Source organism: Ictidomys tridecemlineatus, chromosome 10 (genome assembly GCF_052094955.1).
Source record: "Ictidomys tridecemlineatus isolate mIctTri1 chromosome 10, mIctTri1.hap1, whole genome shotgun sequence".
Taxonomy (NCBI): domain Eukaryota; kingdom Metazoa; phylum Chordata; class Mammalia; order Rodentia; family Sciuridae; genus Ictidomys; species Ictidomys tridecemlineatus.
This window is the reverse complement of record NC_135486.1, coordinates 6,132,197-6,152,145: the sequence shown is the minus strand read 5'-3', so window position 1 is coordinate 6,152,145 and position 19,949 is coordinate 6,132,197. Positions and strand designations below refer to the sequence as shown.

At 38.6% G+C, this 19,949-nt stretch overlaps 1 protein-coding gene and 1 non-coding gene across 4 annotated transcripts in view; one reads left to right on the top strand and one right to left on the bottom strand.

The window, feature by feature from the left end:
* Window positions 1-238: 238 nt before the first annotated feature.
* Window positions 239-19,949, top strand: part of Vamp4 (vesicle associated membrane protein 4) — a 35,976-nt gene continuing 16,265 nt past the window's right edge. For 2 of the 3 annotated variants that reach the window (XM_078022308.1, XM_078022306.1), the window contains exons 1-4: window positions 239-377; window positions 3,330-3,447; window positions 9,650-9,696; window positions 15,696-15,746. In XM_078022308.1, the coding sequence (XP_077878434.1) occupies window positions 3,382-3,447; window positions 9,650-9,696; window positions 15,696-15,746 (164 nt within the window). In that variant the 5' untranslated portion in view covers window positions 239-377; window positions 3,330-3,381. Of the gene's footprint in view, window positions 378-603; window positions 737-3,329; window positions 3,448-9,649; window positions 9,697-15,695; window positions 15,747-19,949 lie in introns of those variants that run through there. The other variant, XM_078022307.1, reaches the window with a different exon arrangement.
* Window positions 12,931-13,003, bottom strand: Trnaa-ugc (transfer RNA alanine (anticodon UGC)). Its single transcript has one exon. It is a non-coding gene; the product is annotated as a tRNA-Ala (tRNA).

Below are 19,949 nucleotides of genomic sequence, written 5' to 3'. Positions count from 1 at the left end.
GAAAGACGGTCTCGGAGCTGCCTCCTAAGCCTTCCGCTGGGCCGGGCCGCCGGGCTGCGCAGCGCCACTTCCCGTCTCCCACGCCGCCCCGAGCCACCGGCGCACGGCCGACCCCGCGACCCCGGCGACGTCTCCCCGGCACGCAACTCCCCGGCTGCGGAGGAGGCCTGGGCGCAGAAGAGGCGGGATCGACTCGCTCGGCGGTCTCCGCCCCGGTCCCGCCCCCCGCCCGCGCCACCGCCGAGCGCCGATCGGCTCGATGAGCGGGGGTGCTGCGGCCGAGGCGGTCGGCGCCGCGGCCTCCCCTCCCGCCTGGCTCTTCGCCCCGCTCGGCTTCCCTCGCCCCGCCCGGCGCCGCGGAGCTCCCCGGCTCGCAGGTACCGGCGCCGGCCTGCCCGGTGGGGGCGGGCGAGCGGAGGCGGGGAGGAGGCGACGCCCCCGCGCCGGCGCCAACGTCCCCGGCCTCGGGTCGGGCGCTCGGCCAGACGGGGCCGGGGGCGGTTGAGAGGCCCCGGGGCCGCGGGGTGCAGAGCGGCGGAGGGGCGGCCTGGAACGCGGGGTGGGAACCGGCGCCGCCCGGTGCGCGCAGGAGGACGGCCTCCGCCCGGGGCCGGCGCCGGCGGACGCGGAGCGCGGCGGGCCGGTGGTCGGGCGGTGGCGGAGCCAGATCAGTGAACAGATGCAAGTTGGTGTGCGCAGAGCCATTGCGGAGGCCCGGGGCCGCTCCCGAGCACGCGTGCGTGACGTTCCGGGCGGCCGGCGGGGCGGGCGTGTGCACACGGCCCGGGCGGTGGGCTTCCCGGAGGTCTGAGCCACGACGTCCACGCCGCCTCCCCGAGCGCCACTCGTGGCCTTGGTGGGTTGGTACCCAGGCGTCGGTGGATCGGCCGGGGGCGACCTGCCTGCTGCTTTGCCGGTGGCCCTCTCTTTGTGGAGCTGGGCTCACTCTGCTCCCAGCTGGTCCCCTGGCTCTGGTGGCGGGGTCTGCTGTTGAAGGTTTTAGCTTTGCTGAGCGTCGCATGCAGACTTCTTAGGAGTCAGTCCGGTTTGTGGGGGGCTGTTGAGCACCCAAGCACCCTTTTGTAGGATTTAAAATACGGTTGAAGAAAAGCTCACGTTCTCCGATGGTTTGCTGTCGTCTGTTTTCCCATGCATTCTGTAACATTTCTGCATGAGTGAATTATCCTGAAATCAAAGTATGAGGCATAAAATGGGCCAGGTGTACATGATGGAAATATTGTGGAATGAGAAACTCTGGAGCTGTGACTTAGGTACAAGAGTTTAGTGAGGTTACAGAAGGTTAGATTTCTGTTTAACATTTCGTTGAATATGAAGCTAGACACTTTTTTTTTTAAGTGTATGACATTAAACAACAAACTAATATCTAACTGTACTTAATCTGAAGATCTCAGATGCTTCTTCCTGAAGAGGATGTAGGGCTACTGGGTTGTTACAGGGAAGTATGTCTTTCTCAGGTAGAACTGTGTGATCTGATGGCAACCAATTGAATAAATACTAAAACTGATAACGCACAACCATTGATTTAGGCCTGTGTCTCTGCTATTTCAATAAGTGAAGTGACCAACACTTTTTTTTTTTTTTACTAAGTCTTTTCTCTTAGTTTCTTGGTTCTTACCTCAATGCTATGCATAAAAAATAAAAGAAAACATGCATGTGTAACTCTGAGCACTAAAACTGCTCTGCGTCACTGAGAAAATTGCACTTCTATGTGCTCAACACAGAAAGCATTCTATACATTTGAGCTATTCTGAGTTCTTAGGTGTTCAGCCATCATCTGATCCAAAAATACTGAAAATTCATATTTGCATATGACACTTTTTCTCAAAAAATTTTATTGTTACGTACACATTTTCTTGGAAAAAATCACAGTACTTATTAGCATGTAAAAAGCTGTGAGGTGGTTCTATAACAAAGAAAACTGGCTTTGTTTAACTTAGTTCTTTTGATGTGAGAGACAAACTTTCATAATACATACACCTCTGTGACCCCAGAATGTGTAGAGATTTTTCTCTACCAGAAAGCAAGTAATTTTTGCAGCAGATTCTCTAGGACATACCATCTAGGTGTCCTCTAATTCATTTCGTTTCTAACACTATGTGGAGATAGCAGTCCATCCCACAAGTTGAGGGTTCAGTCCTATGAGACTGCCCCCCCCTTGAGGTGTCAATCACAAGCTCCAGGATGTTATACCTGTGTTTCTGATTGATCTGCTATGAATTGGGGCAGCCACAATCCCTTTTGGAGGTTCAATTAATTTGCCAGAGTGGCTCACAGAACTTTACTTATGTTTATCAGTTCATTATAAAGTTTATTAGGAAGTATACAGATGAATAGTCAGATGGAATAGAGGTACAGAGCAAGGTATGCAGAAGGAACCAGGATCGTCCATGGCCCTTCAGGCACGCCACCCTCCAAGAACCTTCATGTGTCCAGCCATCTGGAAACTCTGGAAGCCTGTCCTGTTAGGTTTTTACATAAGCTTTATTACGCAAAATAGACTACTGTTATTGGGCTGTTGGTGATTGACTCAACTTTCACAACCTTTAGTCCTTCTGCCCTCCCCAAAGTGGGAGCTGCAATATCCCAACCTTTTAATCATGCCTGGCTCTTTCTTGTAGCTTGCTGCCTTTCTGAAGCTAGTCATCTCATTAGCATACAAAAACAAACAAACAAACAAAAACCACACTTAGGACTCTCTGAGATTCTGAGGGTATTAGGAACTGTATGTTAGGAAATAGGATGAAGACCCAAGGCAAATGTATCTTAAGTTATGTGTGTGTGTGTGTAAAATCAAAGTATCAAACCAGGACTTAAGAAACTTAACCCTTTTCATGGAATACCAGTGGGACGCTATATAGGTTGCAAATTTTTTTGCATGTATGATCTGATTGGACCACCTCAATTCCATGCAAAATCATAGAAATTCCTATTTTACAGATGAGGAAATAGAATCATTACTTAAGCTTCTGACTTTAAGTTAAAATCATAAAGCATTTTAGGATTTTCAAGGAACTTCTTTATATTTTTTCTGCTCCTGTACTATCTGCGCTTTCATTTTATAAAATCCTTAATTCACTCATTTCTTCTACATGTTTTCTTTGGGAAACTACTTGATTTTATCATGTGTTTAACTGTTCCTTACGTGTTCAGGTGTAAAGTCACTGGAGTAGAGCAGGTGACAGGGGAGTAGCTGAAGTCACCAAAATGGGGGGGGGGGTGGCGTCATCTCTCATACAGGCCTCTGTCTGCTTTAAGTACTTTAGTTTACATCCAAAAGTCTAATGATTGTTTTTTTTTTTCTCCTTAAGGTGGTGAATATTTTATTCAGCTGGGAAATAGAAGAGTACTCTGAGTAAAAATATGCCTCCCAAGTTCAAGCGCCACCTCAATGATGATGATGTCACTGGTTCTGTGAAAAGTGAAAGGGTAAGTTTAGAATCTTAAGTTTTAGAACAAGAAAGAGTCAACATGTTTTCACTCCCTTTGTAAATAATAGAAAAGAATCTAAAGTTTATGGCTACTGTAGGAGCAGCAAAGGTAGTGATCCTTTCTTGCTCATACTGAAGGATCATAGCTGACACCCCATAACAAAAAACAGGTTAACAAGAGGAACATTGAACAGATTTATATGTTCATAGTTTTGTATGTGTCAACAGGACCCAAAGACCCAGAGTGAATTATACATTTTTGTGCTCAGGTTTGATGAAGTAAGGGCAGCCATGTAGAAATAGGGTTGAGCTAAAGGGTGTTTCTAACAGTAATAGACTCAGGGGAGGGAGGGAAGGAGGCCAGCAAGGCCTGTCTGCTCGAACTTTTCTTGGCCTCTCCGCAGCAGTCCTTCCTTCTGAGTATGGGGCAGTCAAAGAAGGTAGGTTAGTGAATGTTTTATGGCCAACTTTTACATAGAAAGGAGAAGATTAGGTTAATATTTTTACGTTTTATGACAGTATTTGGGGAAAGGGGTTCTGGGTTTTGTGACCTACTTTGGGGAAAGGAACTGTGGTCCCTGTAGCTTGCCTTAGGGGAAAACTTGATAACAGGGGACAGTCAGAGAGAAACCTTGCTATGAGGCTACTTGTGAAGCTTTTACTTCAGGGTGTCAATTTCTGAACCCTATCACTACCATATTCTAATCTTACTTTTTTCAACTTCATAGTAAATATATTAAAAAATACATGTTGCTTAGATTGATGATAGTATTTCAAGGAAAAAAAATTTTTTTGGTACCTGGGATTGAATTCAGGAGCATGCGACCACTGAGCCATATCCCCAGCTATTTTGTATTTTATTTAGAGAGGGGGTCTCACTGAGTTGCTTAGCACCTGGCTTTTGCTGAGGCTGGCTTTGAACTCATGATCCTCCTGCCTCAGCCCCCTGATATGCTGGGATTACAGGTGTGTGCCACCATGCCAAGCTCAGGGAAAATTTTATACAACTATATAATGTCTTATTCAGAACTCTGGAGCCAAAAAATTTGAAATTTAGAGTTTTTCAGATTTAAGAAAGGTAGTTAAGTATATAGCCTTTAGGGGTCTGAACTAACACCTCCAAACATATTAATATTTCTTAGTGAAATATATGGGTTATCTGTATAAGTAAAATAGCTAAAGTCAATTCAAGTCAGGTTTTCCTCCAAATGAGTTTTTTTTTTTGGCAGGGATTGAGTACTGGGGATTGAACTCGGGGATACTCAACCACTGAGCCACAACCCCAGCCCTATTTTGTATTTTATTTAGAGACAGGGTCTTTCTGAGTTGCTTAGCACCTTGTTGTGGTTGCAGAGGCTGGCTTTGAAATCATGATCCTCCTGTCTTAGTCTCCCAAGCCACTAGGATTACAGGCATGCACCACTGCACCCAGCCCAAATGAGTTTTGACACCAAACTTATCAAAGCTTTTTGGCTTATTGAACTTTTTAGATTTTGAAATTATATATGATAGATCCTGGACCTGTGACTGTCTCAGAGTCTAGAATGCCTTGTTCATGATGCTTCAATTTCTAGTTCATTTTAGAAATACGCTATATTTAGGGATTGGGGGTATAGCTCAGTTTTAGAATGCTTTCCTAGCATGCATGAGGCCCTGTGTTTAATCCACTTCACTGCAAATAAGAGAGAAGATAAATAAATAAACAAATAAATAAATCAGGGTATTGTGCAGCATCTTGAAAGACAGCTTATCATGTGACTATTATAGATAGAATAATTCTATAGATAGAATTCTATCTATAGAATATTTTTTGAGGGAAGGAAATATATTCTTTTCCTTTTTTAATCTGGTAAACGGAAGCCTTCCTTACTTCCTTTCTTCTTGTCATCCTTCTATTTACTGATCCATTCCACAAGTACTTATTAACCACCTATTGCGTGGTAGGCATGGTGTTAAAACCTAGGGGGCTCAGTTGCTGCCCTTAAGAATTCTTGGTCTGTTTAATTTATTTATTTATTTTTAATTTTAAATTTTTTAATATTCTCATTTTTTTTTAGCTTTAGTTGGACACAATGTCTTTATTTTTTATGTGATGCTGATGATTGAACCCAGTGCCTCACGCGTGCCAGGCGAGCGTGCTACCACTTGAGCCACATCCCCAGCCCCTGTTTGACTTTATTTTATATACTCCTTTTTTGTGTAACTTTGGAACTTGATATTAATCACTCAACATTTTATGATTTAGAAGTATCTTTTAATATAATACAAAAAGCATTTGTCCTTAGTTTGTTTTTGTTTATGTTTTTGATGGGGAGAAGAACACACCAAAAGACTAATTGCTATTTAGCGTTTTAAAATGAGCTGAACGTATATATTTAAAGATATAAAATGTACAGTCTCAATCAGTACTACTACTGAGACTGTAACTGTGACTTTCTCTTTACATGTGGGTTATTAGCACAATTGACTGTAAAAATTGGATATTAGACTTGTGAACTGAACAAAAATCCACTGTTTAAATAGAGCCTGCCTTTGGATATTTATGAGATTTTGAAGTTTCATAACTGATTGGTTCTAATAATTGCTTTTTAAATTTTTTAAGTTTTGTTACTCTTTCCAATTATAATTTTTGCAGCTTTATTGAGATATAATTTATATAACATACAACTCACCCATTTAAAAGGTACAATTTAATGGGTTTTGGTATATTCACAAAGTTATGCAGCCATCACACGGTCTAGTTTAGGGTTTTTTATCCTCCCTAAAAGAAACTCTGTGCCCTTCAGCAGTCATCCCCATTCTCTTCATTCCCTCAGCCCTAGGCAACCAAAAACCTATAGATTTACTTATTCTGAACCTTCTTTTTTGTACTGGGGATTGAACGCAGGGGTGCTTAACCACTGAGCTATATCCTCACCCCTTTTGGTTTTTTATTTTGAGAAAAAATCTCTGTACGTGGCTGAGGCTGGCCCTCAACTTGCATCCTCCTGCCTCAGCCTCCCAAGCAGCTGGGATTACAAGTTGTACCATTGCACCTGGCTATTCTGAACCTTTTACATAAATGAAATTATACAATATGTAGCTTTTTGTGACTGGCTTCTTTGACTTCCATAATGTTTTCAAGATTTGTCAATGTGGTAGTATGTATTAGTACTTTATCCTTTTTATTAACTGAATAATGTTTCATTGTATGGATGTACCACATTTAGTTATCCATCAATTGATGATGTTTGGAATTTTTCCTGACATTTTGGCTATTGTGAATATTGCTTTTATGAACATTAGCATACAAGTTTTTGTTGAACACATTTTCATTTCTTATACTTACATACCTAGACATCGAATTACTGATTGTTAGAGTAACTCTAATGTTCAACCTTTGTAGAATTGCTAAACTGTTTTCCACATGGTTGCACGGTGTTTTATATTCCCACCAGCACTGTGACGGTTCCAGTTCCTCCACACCCTCAAACAGTGCTTGCTGGGTGAAGTGGTATCGAATTGTATCCCCAACATTCATGTTTGTTCAATGGATATGTAAAAGGCGTTGGTTTTCATGTGTGTTTCCAGTGTAAAACTAAAATAAACATACATTATATCTTCTAAACCAAATAAACTGGATCATAAACCATTATATTTTTTCTGTTTTTGGTGCTGGGGATTGAACTCTGGCACTTGACCACTGAGCCACAACCCCAGCCCTATTTTGTATTTTATTTAGAGACAGGGTCTCACTGAGTTGTTTAGCACCTCACTTTTACTGAGGCTGGCTTTGAACTGGAGATCCTTCTGCCTCAGCCTCCTGAGCCATGGGATTATAGGCATGTACCACCATGCCTGACTTAAATCATTGTACTTTAATCAGCTTTTGTTTTATATATTTTAAAGCCATATTGTCATGTATATAAACTCATTGCTATTAAGTCTTCTTGGTGGATTGTGTATTTTAAAATTATAAAATTATTATTTGATTGTTTAATAAGTCCTAAGAATTTCTATTTAGATTGATAGTCTTTTGATAGAATTTGCTAAGATTTCTTTTTTACCACTTTTTTATTTTTCATTTTTTGACCTCTGTTGTAGATAATTTTCTTGAAAACAGATATAGGCTGGAATTTTTTGAACTCTAATCATATATAGTTTTTGTTTTTGGTCAGGGCCACTCAGACCACTCATTATTTGATGACCAGTACATTTGGACTTTTCCTGTGCCAGGTAGTCCTTCAGCCTGCAGTGGATGATCTTTACCCTGATATTTGGCTGTCTCTGTTATCAAGGAGCTTTGGGTCTCAACTTAAACTTCATTCACCTCTTGAGAATGATTTTCATGACCACCTAATCTCATGTTGTCACACCATCACTTTCTGTCCCATCACTGTTTTAGTTTCCTGCACAGCATTTATCACAGTCACATTTTTCTATGAACGCTCAGTCAGACCTTGACTGTCTCATTCAAAGCTGGTTTGGATCTTAGAACAGTGCCAACCATGTGGGAAATGCTCAAAAATACATGCTAAATGAAGGTCAAATACATCCTTCTTTCGCTGTTTTACTGTTCATGTTATGGAGTATTCAGTTTACATATATGTGACGATATTCTTTGTATTCTAATCCTTATATAATCAATCCTAGATTGATTCCTTTTCCTTATCTCTCTCCTTATCCTTGGAACCACTAGGCAGTTGAGAAATTTTACTGCCTTTCTCCATCCATTCCTCTTTCTGTTATTAACTTTATATTTTAACTGTAATGTTTAAATCTGTTCTTCATCAGCTTACTAGAAACGGTGACCTTCCGTTGTGTTGTCTTTCACTCTAGCTCTGTCCCCTCCCCCTCTTTCCTGCCACTTCTCCCTGGGACAGGCGTGTTGGTCACACTCCATGTCCCAGCCTCAGAGCTTTGTTAGAAAAAAGTTTTAGGCTCTTTTTAAGCTTTTCCTTGATTGTGCCTTTTCGTTTTCAGTAATCCTAACTTACAGTTCAACGTCACATTACCATCAAACATTTAAACCTGACCACACATTAGATTCTTTGATGATCTCTGTCTTAAGAGATTTGTTCTTATTTTTCTTTTTGGCTGGTGTAATTTTTTGAGCAATTTCCTCAGAAAAGGTACCTGAGTGGTATATTGGTTTCCTATTGCTACTGTAAAAACTACAAATATAAAGCACGAAATTATGATCTTGATTTCTGGTGACCTAAAGTCCAAGATGAGTCTTACGGGACTGAAATCGGGGTGCCAGTGGGGCTATTTCCCATTCAGAGGCCGCAGGGCAGAAACGGGTTTTGCCTTTCCCAGTTCCTGTCTTGGCTCATCATGTCCTTCTTCCATCTTCAAGTTTCAATCTCTCTATCTCCTGCTTGCATTTTATAAGAACCCTGTGATTAGCTCTGGCCCACATGAACAATCTGTCATGAATTTGCCCCTTTGAAGACCTTTAATCACCTCTGCCAAGTCCCTTCCTACACCCTTGCTCACGCAGTCACAGGCTTTGGTGGCTGGGACATAGGCCTCCATGAGGAGCCATTAGTTTACCTGCAAGCAATCATATTCTGTTTGAGTTCTTGTCTGAAGGTCTGGGTTTTGCTCTTCTATAGCCTCCTTTGGGGACTTCATGTCTTCCCATTTGGGGGGTGGGGAGAGACCATCTTCATTTTAATGAAGAATGTCCTATCTGGTGAGGTAAGAATATAAGCTTGTTTTTGTGTGGGAGTTCAGATTTGTGTAGAGTACTGTTTATGGACTTAGCAGCTAGAGGGTGGACCAAGCCAGTTACCAGGCCTTTGCTCCCAGCTCTGGTTACCCTCCTGTTGTCCTCCATTGCTGCAGATGGACTCCATAAACTACATTCCTTCTCTGCCGTCTGGTTCTCTGTTAACTTCTGCCAATAGAGAGACACTGGGAGGAATGAGAAGGGGCTTCCTTCTAACTGCCTGTAGCATCAGTTATAGGATTCTGGAATTATAAGCATTTTCTTTGGAAGGTCTGTAAACAGTTCCATATCATTTAGCTTCTATTGAAGCAAATGTGATTGATCATTCTTCCCTCTGTCTGTAAGCTTGGAGAAATTCACTATATAGAAATTCACTAGTATAGAACTTGTTTCATTACTTCTCCTTGACATTTTATAAACCCTCTGAATCTGAAAAGTCTTTTTCTTTCTTTCTTTCTTTCTTTTTTTTTTTTTTCTTTTTTGACAGAGAAATCTTTTGGAAGATGATTCAGATGAAGAAGAGGACTTTTTTCTGTAAGTTTTTTGAACAACTTTTTCAAAGTATAATTGACAATCAAATGCATATATTTAAAGTGTACAATGAGTTTTGACATACAAACTATGAAATCATCACTAAAATTAAATAATAAATATAGCCATCACCCTAAAAGTTTCCACATACCCCTTGATAATCTGTTGCTTTCCTAGTCCCTAGGCAACCACTGATATGCTATCACTGTAGTATGTATTTTCTAAAATTTTATATAGACTAAATCATAGAGTATGCCCCCTTTTCTACGGGCTGCACTTGCTCAGCATGATTATTTTGAGATTCAACCATGTATCAATAATTGGGTTTCTTTTTTTCTGAGTGGTATTCCATTGCAGAATATACTGCAATTATCTGTCTATTCACTTGTATATGGGTATCTAGGTTGTTTCTAGTTTGAGATCATTACAGATTAAGCAGCTGTAAACATTTGCGTAAAGGTTTTTGTGTGGACATACACTTTTATTTATCTTGGATAAATATCTAAGAGTAAAATACTTAATGTGCATTTACAACTGTTTTTCAAAGTGTTTGAACTATTTTATATGCTTTTTATTTATTTAATTTTTTTTTTAGTTGTAGGTGGACACAATACCTTTTTATTTTTATGTGGGTCTGAGGATCAAACCCAGTGCCTCACACATGCTAGGCGAGTGCTCTTCCTCTGAGCCACAACCCCAGCCCTATTTTGTATTCTTATCAGTACTATATGAGAGTTTTAGTTGCTTCAGATTGTAACCAACTATATATGGTCAATATTTATTATTTTAGATATTCTAGTGGGTGTGTAGAGGTATCTCAGTGTGTTTTTAATTTGCATTTCCCTAATGAAAACTGATGTTGAACATCTCTTGATATGCTTATTTTCCATCATTATGCCTTCTTTGACAAAGTATATGTTCAACTCCTGTGTGTGTGTATGTGTATGTGTTTTGCTCTGATTCAGTCAAACCCAGGGTTTCATACATGCTTATTTTCTTATTATGTTGTAAGAAAGATACAAGTTCTTTGTCATATATATGTGCTTTGCAAATATATACTCCAAATCTGTAACTTAACCTTTTCATTTTTGGAACAGTAGCATTTGAAGATTAATTGGGTTTTGATGAAATCAATTTATTGAATTTTCTATATTGTTTTTCTTTCTTTATATCTTATTAAAAAAATCTTTCTCAAACATAATGCACTATGATTTTCACCTATGTCTTTCTAGGAGTTTTATAGTCTTGGCTTTTAAATTTAGGTCTGTAATCCATTTTAAGTTAATTTTTATACATGGCTGAGGTAAGGATGAAGGGTTTGGGGGTGGGGGTGTAAGCCATCTAATTATTTCATTTGATGAAAAAGTTTATTCTTTCCCTATTGAATTATCATTGTACCTTACTGAAAACTATTTGACCTGGCTAATCTTTTTTTTTCAGTTGTAAATGGACACAATATCTCTATTTATTTATTTTTATGTGTTGCTGAGGATTGAACCCGGTGCCTCACATGTGTGAGACAGGTGCTCTACCACTGAGATATAGCCTCAGCCCCCTGACCAATCCTTTTAGTTTTAATTTGAAATCACTCTCACGCAGCCTAGGTTTGTGTCTGTCAAGCAGTGTTGTAAGAGTCTTCGCTGGGAATTGTTGCCTGAGGGGAAGCGCTTACCTTCTACTTCGTTAACATATTGTGACATGTTTTTTTGTGGAGGCTGATTTTTGATGAAAACATTTTATAAAATCAATTGAAACCCATGAAGCAGTGGGCAAGAGCTTATAGGATAAAAAGCAAATACAGGAAATTGTATTATTTTTGGCAGGAATGTCATAAATATGGGGATGTAATTTGCTAGAGGTGACAAGCTTTCCATAAGCTACTTGCCTACAGTACCTTTTATGGTGAGAAGTCTTAGATGAAAGCAGTAGTTAATAGGAACTCAGTGTTGAAAAGAAGGGCAGATGCTTTGGGTAAATAAGTGATTTTCTGAATGTAAGGTAGATGCCCTTGTGAGAAATAACAACTCTTTGGGCCAAAAATGTACTGATGTCCACTCCCATATAATGCTGTATGCCTTCCAAAGGGCCCGACACCCTAAGTGGCACACCCGCTGAATATCCAGCTTCCATATCCGGCTTCCCCTACATGTTGAAAGGAAGACAAATAAAATTCTCAAAATAATATTTAAATATTATTTAACCCCCATGTTTATAACAGCAGTATTAACAATAGACAAAAGGTGGAAACAGCCCAAGTGTCCCGCACCAGATGAATGTGTAAACAAAATGTGGAATATACATAAATGAATATTGTGCTGAAAAGGAAGGGAATTTGATGTCTCCTGCAACATGAATGGACTTTAAAGAAATCATGCTAAGTGGGTGCTGGGGTTGTGGCTTAGCAGTAGAGCACTCGCCTCTCCTGGGTTTGATCCTCAGCACCACATAAAAATAAATAAACAAAATAAAGACATTGTGCCCAAGTATAACTAAAAGAAATATTTTTTAAAAAAGAAATCATGCTAAGTGAAAGAAGCCTGTCACAAAAGGAAAAGTTATTTGCATGATGCCACTTTGATGAGGTCCCTAGAGTATAGTCAGGCTCAGAGAGACAAAGTGGAATGGGGGTCACCAGAGGTGTGAGGCGGGGAGAATGGAGAGTTGTGTCTAATTGGAAAGATAAAAAATTTCTGGAGGTGAATGGTGGTGATGGTTGCAGAATAATTGAATACACTTAATGCCACAGATCTTTACATTTAAAAATGATTAAAATGGCACATTTTGTTATGTAGTTACTGTAATTTTAAAAACTGTCAAAAATATTGACTTTTTTACTGTGGCACTATTTCTAGACTCTTTACTTCATTGATCTGTATGTCCATCTTACATCAATACCACACTTCCTTGACCACTGTCACTTTTTAATAAGTTGCAAAGTAGTATAGTGTATGTCCTTCAACTTTACACTTCCTTTTCAGTGTACTTTTGGCTAATTGGGCTTTAAATTTTTTAATGTAAATTTTAGAATCATTTATTTGCTTCTACAAAAGTTCCTGCTGGAATCTGGGTTGCAGTTGCATTGAATCAGTATACCCATTTGGGGAGAGTTAATGTCTAACCAATATTGGGTTTTCTGACTCATGAATATAGCTTATCTTTGTAATTATTAAGGTCCTTAATTTCTCTCATTTATTTTTTAATTGTAGTTGAACACAGTATCTTTATTTATTTATTTTTATGTGGTGCTGAGGATCGAACCCAGGACCTCGCACTTGCAAGGCGAGTGCTCTACCACTGAGCCACAACCCCAGCCCCTCAGCTATGTCTTAGATTCAGATCTATCTTTATTTATTTATTTTTAGACAGATTCGTCCATAAGTATTTCATGCTTTTGTTTCTTTCCATATTTTTATTGGTGAGTTGTAGTTACACATAAGGATAGGATTGTTGTTACGTGTTCATACGTGCAGTGCACACAGTAATAATATGGTTTGGCCAATATCCCTCCCCAGCACTTCCCCACCTCCTTTCCTCCCATCCCTTGTCTCTTTCCTCTCTTGATCTACTTTTGATTTTCATGAGATCCTTACCCTCATCTTCTTTTTCTTTTTTCCAACTTCCATATGAGAGAGAAAATATTTCATTTAGATTTTTTCAATTTCTTTTATTCATTGCTAGTATGTAGACGTAGAGTAAATTAATGCTAAACCTTGCTAAGCTCTCTTATTTATTTCAATAGTATTTTTATGAATTCCATTGGGTTTTCCACATAAATAATTATATTGTCTACAAATAAAGACAGTTTTACTTCTGCATTTGTATGCCTTTTGTTTCTTTGTCTTTCCTGTTTTGCTCTGGCAAGAACCCCAGGACCATATTGAATTAGAAGTGGTGAGAGAGAATGCTCTTCCAGAGCTCCCTTAGGGCGAAACATTCTTTTTTTTTTTTTTTACCATTAAGTTTGATTTCATTGCATTTTTTTTTTTAAAGATGCTTTTTATCAGGTTGAGGAAGCTCCCTTTTGTTCCTAATTTGCTAAGGAATAGATGATGTCATTTATCATCAATTTTGAAATTTCAAGCCAACATTGTATTTCTGGAATAAATCATGTGTAGTCATTAAGCCGTTGTTGGCATCAGTTAAGATTTTGTGAAGAATTTTTTGGATCTGTGTTCGTTAAAGATATTGTTGCTGGCTACTGGTTTAAGATAAGGTGGGCTCCATATAATGATTTGGGAGATGTTCTGTATTTACTTTTCCAAAAGAGTTTCTGTAATATTGCTATGTGTCTACATTGAACATTTGGTAGAATTCATAATTGAACTCATCTAGTCCCAGAATTTTTTTGTAGGAGTTTTTACATGATTTTATAATAATTCTAGATTTACAGAAGGGTTACATGGTTAGACAGAAAGTTGCCATGTGTCCTTCACTCAGCTCTTTGTAGTAAATCCTACATGACTATAGTGCATTTGTCTGTAGTAACGTCCCCACTTTGCTTCTGTTAGTAATTGTGCCTTCTCTTATTCTGTACTTGCTGCCCTCTCTGTTTTTCCTGTATGATCTGACCAGACGTTTATCAAAGAACCAGCCTTGGGTTCGGGTTTTATTTTGTTTTTTCCTCAGTAACATTCTAAAGTCTCATGTTATGTAATAAGTGAAAACAAATGTAGCCACTGCTGCTTTTTTTTAACCTGTAGTTGAAATAATTTTAATTTAATAATTTTCAGATGGCTGTCTCACTCTGTGGTTTCCTCATTGAATGACTACGTTTTTATGCTTTTCAGTTGACCCATTTGTAGTTCCTCTGGTTTAGAATATTAGTTTTCTCTATGGAATTCAACATTTAACTTGTACTTTGGGATGAGATACTGGTCCAGTTTTTGTGTGTGTGTAGTGGGGTGGTACTAGGGATTGAATTCAGGGGCACTCAGCCGCTGAGCCACATCCCCAGCCCTACTTTGTGTTTTATTTAGAGACAGGATCTCACTGAGTTGCTTAGTGCCTCACTTTTGCTGAGGCTGGCTTTGAACTCACAATCCTCCTGTCTCGGCATCCTGAGCCCCTGGGGTTACAGGCATGCACCAGCCACCATGCCTGGCTGCTGGTCCAGTATTCTAAGGCTTAATTGCAGTTTTAAATACTTGGAGGAAGAATTTAGAGGAATTAAGGCAAGTTGATATTTTCATATTTATTCATTATGTAAATAAGTTTTAATAGGCAGTTTAACCTTTTTCTCCAAAATGTTTTTCTTGTCACAAACTGGATTTTTTTTTCACCTCCTTTAGAAGTTACCCTATGTCTAGAAATTTAAGAACCTTGTTTTTTTTGAGTTACCTTATTCACTACCTTCAGTAAAATGATAATTAAAATACTTAAAATATCTAAATATTTCCATTTTGAGAATGCTAAAATGAATTAAGGTTATATACCCTTGACTTTTATAAAGAGATAATAATTTAAGAAATGTTAATATTTTTAAGATTCTTGTTTTTCCCCCTTTTGCTGTTGGTAGATTTAAGATGAGTAATCAAAATACATACCTAAAATTTTTTAGTGTTTTGAGTGAATAGTTTTCTCTATTCATCTCTCAATCAACATTCCTAATTAGCAATGTCCTAAATTCAAGGTGATTTGCACTTTTAGTTGCTCAAGAATTGATTATAAAGGTATTCATAGTCACTGGGCAGTTGATTTTTATTATTTCAGAGTTTAACAATTAGGGAAAAAAACTGCATTACTAAGGGTTGTATAAGTCCTCATTTCTCATAAAGTTTTAACACTTAGAATAATTAAGGTAATTGTGGCCAATGGTAACTACCAGTGAAGTAAAGACCAGATTATGTATCATAGAGTTCACCAATACTCGTAAAATGTCATTCCTTCTGGTAAATGACTGATCCATGTGTATCCCACATGATTGCATATATGGATGTGTGGTTTTGTTTTTGTTTTTGTTTGATATGACTACTACTAATATATACTGGCTATTTCATTTTCAGAAGGGGGCCATCTGGACCAAGATTTGGACCTAAAAATGATAAAATTAAGCAGTAAGTTCCTGAATGCTTATTTAAATCCATATTTTCATGTGAACTGGGGTGTTTTTGTAAACAGAATTTTATTGGAATGCAGCCATGCCCATTTGTTTTCATATTATCTGTAGTTGCTTTCTAGCTATAATGGCAAAGTTGAGTAGTTATGACAGAGAATTGAAACAAAGAAATACTTTATGACCCATGAAATCTAAAATATCTTGACCCCTAAAATAGACAGTATAACTACTGGGTTATAGAAACCTAATTATATTTTCACAAAGTCACTTTGGAATTATAACTCAGCAAATGCAGAATTGATGGCTTCTCTTAATTGCTTTATGTCAAATCCACTTATTTAGCATAATCTGAAGGTCTCTTTTGGTTTTGGTTTTAATTTATCATTTGATTGCCATTATCAGAATCATAATAGATTTTTTTTTTAATGTACCGCAGCTTTTACTTACTTCCAGAATTTTTTCATCTCTAATATTTAGGCTAATCCCTATATTGATCTTAGTTTCATGGCTAATTTTTGGTTTAAAACCTTTGCTGTACATGTGTTACTTGGTGGTAGAAGTATGACATGAATAACAGGCTGTAGTGAATGTACCTGATGTTAGAAAGATGGGGCCTTGTTGAAAGGGAGAGGAAAGTCAGAGCAGTGAGTCACGTGAGGCCAGGTCCTGGAAACCAACCAACCTGCAAAGACTAACTGTGGAAGATAAACTGAATAACTCATGTTCAGGACCTAAGGAAGGGTAATAGCCACTGCCCTAATTCTGGGTATAGTTGAAAAGGTACTGACTGGAGTCTGTAGGAATTGGTGAGGCAGTTGGATTTAGTCAAGTACCGTTGGTGTAATAAATATATCCATACTTAGCCTAATCCCGACCTTACTTCATTCTAAGATACAGAACCAAGGTACAGGCCGAGTATCCCTTATCTGAACTGCTTGGGTTCTGAAAGTTTCAGATTTCAGATTATTTCTAAATTTTGGAACATTTGCATGTACATAATGAAATATATTGGGGATGGGACCCAAGTCTAAACATGAAATTTATTTTTAATTCTTACATCCATAGCTAGAAGATAATCTTATACGATACTTTTAGTGTGCCTGTATTTTGACTACAGCCCATCACAGGGTGTAAGGGAGGAATTTTCCATGTGTGGCATTATGTCAGCACTCTAATAAAAGTTTTAGATGTTGGAGCACTTTGGATTTGAAATTTTTCGGATTAGGGATATTCAGCCTGTACCAACATGTTGATTAGAGTAGTGGACTTGCTGAATTAACTTTCTACTGCTGTGTAACAAATTATCAAGAGCTTAGCAGTTTAAAACAACACATATTTATCATCTCAGCTTCTATGAGACCGGAAGTTCAAGCACTGCTTAGGGGTGCCCTCTGCTATAGATTTCACAGCCTACGGTCAAGCTATTAGTAGGTGTATAGCTCACTTGCAGCTTATGATCAAGCTCAGGTGGTTGACAAAATTCACTTCCTTGCAGCTGAAAAACTCATGGTACTCACTGCTTCTAGACCAGCAGCAGAGAGAATGTTTACTGCTTCCAGTTTCTGATTTGCCAGTAAAGTTACAAGCTGCTTTTGGGTTCAGGCCATTCATTACATTACAAAAGGAAGAGTAACCAGAAATACCAGCTTCTAGGATCATTGTCCCACACTCCAAAAATGATACCAAATGAGAGGGCCCAGTGGCTGCAATACCATTGTATATCCTATTACAAAAGAGCTATTTCTCACTGCAGCTAAGTGGTTTTTATAGTCTGCAGATATAAGCTGCGGGAAGTTTATACCTCATCAGTACCTGGGAATGATGAGAAACTATCTGTGTCAGTCCCCTAAGGAAGACATGGAGGTTGATGGGAGATGGCCTCATGAGCCACTCATTTGGTCAGTGTTCCACGGGATTCACAAGATATTCTGCCAGGACTCAGATGAAAGGTGATTCAAGCATACATGGATGCTGCAAGGGTGTCATTGAGTAATGGCTGAGAGTAATTCCCTACTTGGAGCCAGGGTAACTTCTCTATTTACCCACATGGTTGTTCCTGGTGTGATATACTTCCGCAGAGTGAGCCTGGTGCAGGAAGTGGCCTCTTGGGTCTGTGAAAAATGATTTTACAGCTGAACCCTAAAAACCATTGCCATTACAGAATATGTATGTGTGTTAGTAACTGCTAGACACACACACAAACACACACGCGCGCGCGTACATACTTAAACTACCACAATCACAGGATTGTAAAATAATAAAGAGTTGTGGAGTAAGTGTACTAGTTCTTACGGTGGAGCTGAAGACGTGAGTAGATTTAGTTAGAAGACAGCTTTGAAATGCAGACTAAACCTTGATGGCCCAACTTCATGAAGGGGACATGACTCACCAGTGTGTCCAGCCAAGGTGGCAGATACAGTTTGATACACCACTTACCCAAGAAAAAACTCCCTGATATTAGTTTAGCATCCAGAATTAGTCAGTTTCTTTAAAGATAAGTTATCACCACTTAATTTGTAACATTTAGGGCATTTCTTGACTATATAGATTAGCAGTATTATTGGTTTATTTTAATTTGACCACTAATTATTAATGTTGATAATAGATTAATACCACAAAAATTACACCATCCAGTTTTAGGGAAAATTTTTTTGGGGGAAAGATTTTTTAAACATTCACATGTCTATATAAAATTGTATTCTCTTTGGAATGTTTCCTTTGCTTTTAAATTCAATAACAACACTTCAAATGCCTTTTTGGTGACTTTAGACATTCTCTGTTATCAGTAGGGAATCTCTCAACTAGAGCCTTGGTCCAGATCCCCAGAGAATGGTTCCATGATATAATAGTTATATATGTGTAGTTGCAAAAATACAACATAAATTTAAAACACTTGTCAACAATACCTTAAAAGGCCACAAGATGGGGATGTTAACTATGAAAATAAATATTTACAAACTAAGGATGAGTGTATGTGTGTTCGTGTACATGTGCACATCAGTATGATTTTTTTTTCTTGAAAAGCACTGGCATTTATCACTCTCATGTCAAGCGAGACAATTTATCATTTTCATTTTAAAAGTGAGAAAATACAAGACTAAAAGGCTCATGAGGTGACTTTCACAGTTACGTGCATAGCAAATGGCAAGTTGGATTGCAAGTCTGGTTCTGAATGAATATAAAACCCATGATTGTCTAGACTACACCACTAGCTTACCTACTGATGATTAGATTAGAGGACACATCAGGAATCCTGTACTATCAGACTCAAAGAAGATTTAAAACTGCATAAAGAATTCCTTTTCCTCTTTGTAGCTCCTCTTTTCCTAGGTATTTTCTCTTTTGTGTCCTTTCTTCTACCATATGACCTTATAGTCATGATGTAAATCTCTTACCTTCCTTTACAAACTTGCTTTTCCTTTGAGTTCTTAATTTTCTGTTTCACCCATACCCAGTTAATCACTTGGTACTTAAAATAGCTCCTCCTTTTAAATATATTCCCTTAGCCTAGAGCTTCCCACTTTCCACCATCTCCTTCCAGGTCATTCTTTGTACCCTCAGGACTCAGCAATGGAATCTTGATGTCATCTCTGACTTAGGCTGAATTTTTCTAGGCTACGTGAGTGATACCCAGGGCATCCTTCCATAATAGCACTTAATACATGTCAGTAGAATCACAGATATCAGTTTTCCACATTAAATTGTAATCATCTAAATATCAGGCTCATTCATGTATGTATCCTTAATGGAAAACATAACTTCTGAATAAGTGTTTTTTGAATGACAGAAATATTTAGATTAGACAGTATTTGCTGAATGCTTGCTTAGGCAGGATTCACATGAGCTGGGAAATGAAAAGAAGGGGGCTGGACAGCGTCTGCTTCTCTCTTCTACATTTATAATAGGAAAAAACAAATGTAAAATAAAATAGAAATCAGAGGGTTGTAACTACCATGGAAACATAAAAGGTCATGGAGAAGTGTCTTATTGCTGTTTTGCTAAAAAATCATCTTTCATATTAAATAGTATTTTCTTCTACAAAAGTTGTATTCTCTCTAAAGAAATCAAAGAAAACCTCAGAAGATGGAAAGATCTACTTTGCTCTTGGATAGGCAGAATTAATATTATCAAAATGACTATACTTCCAAAAGCACTATACAGATTTAATGCAATTCCGATCAAAATCCCTGCCGCAGTCTGT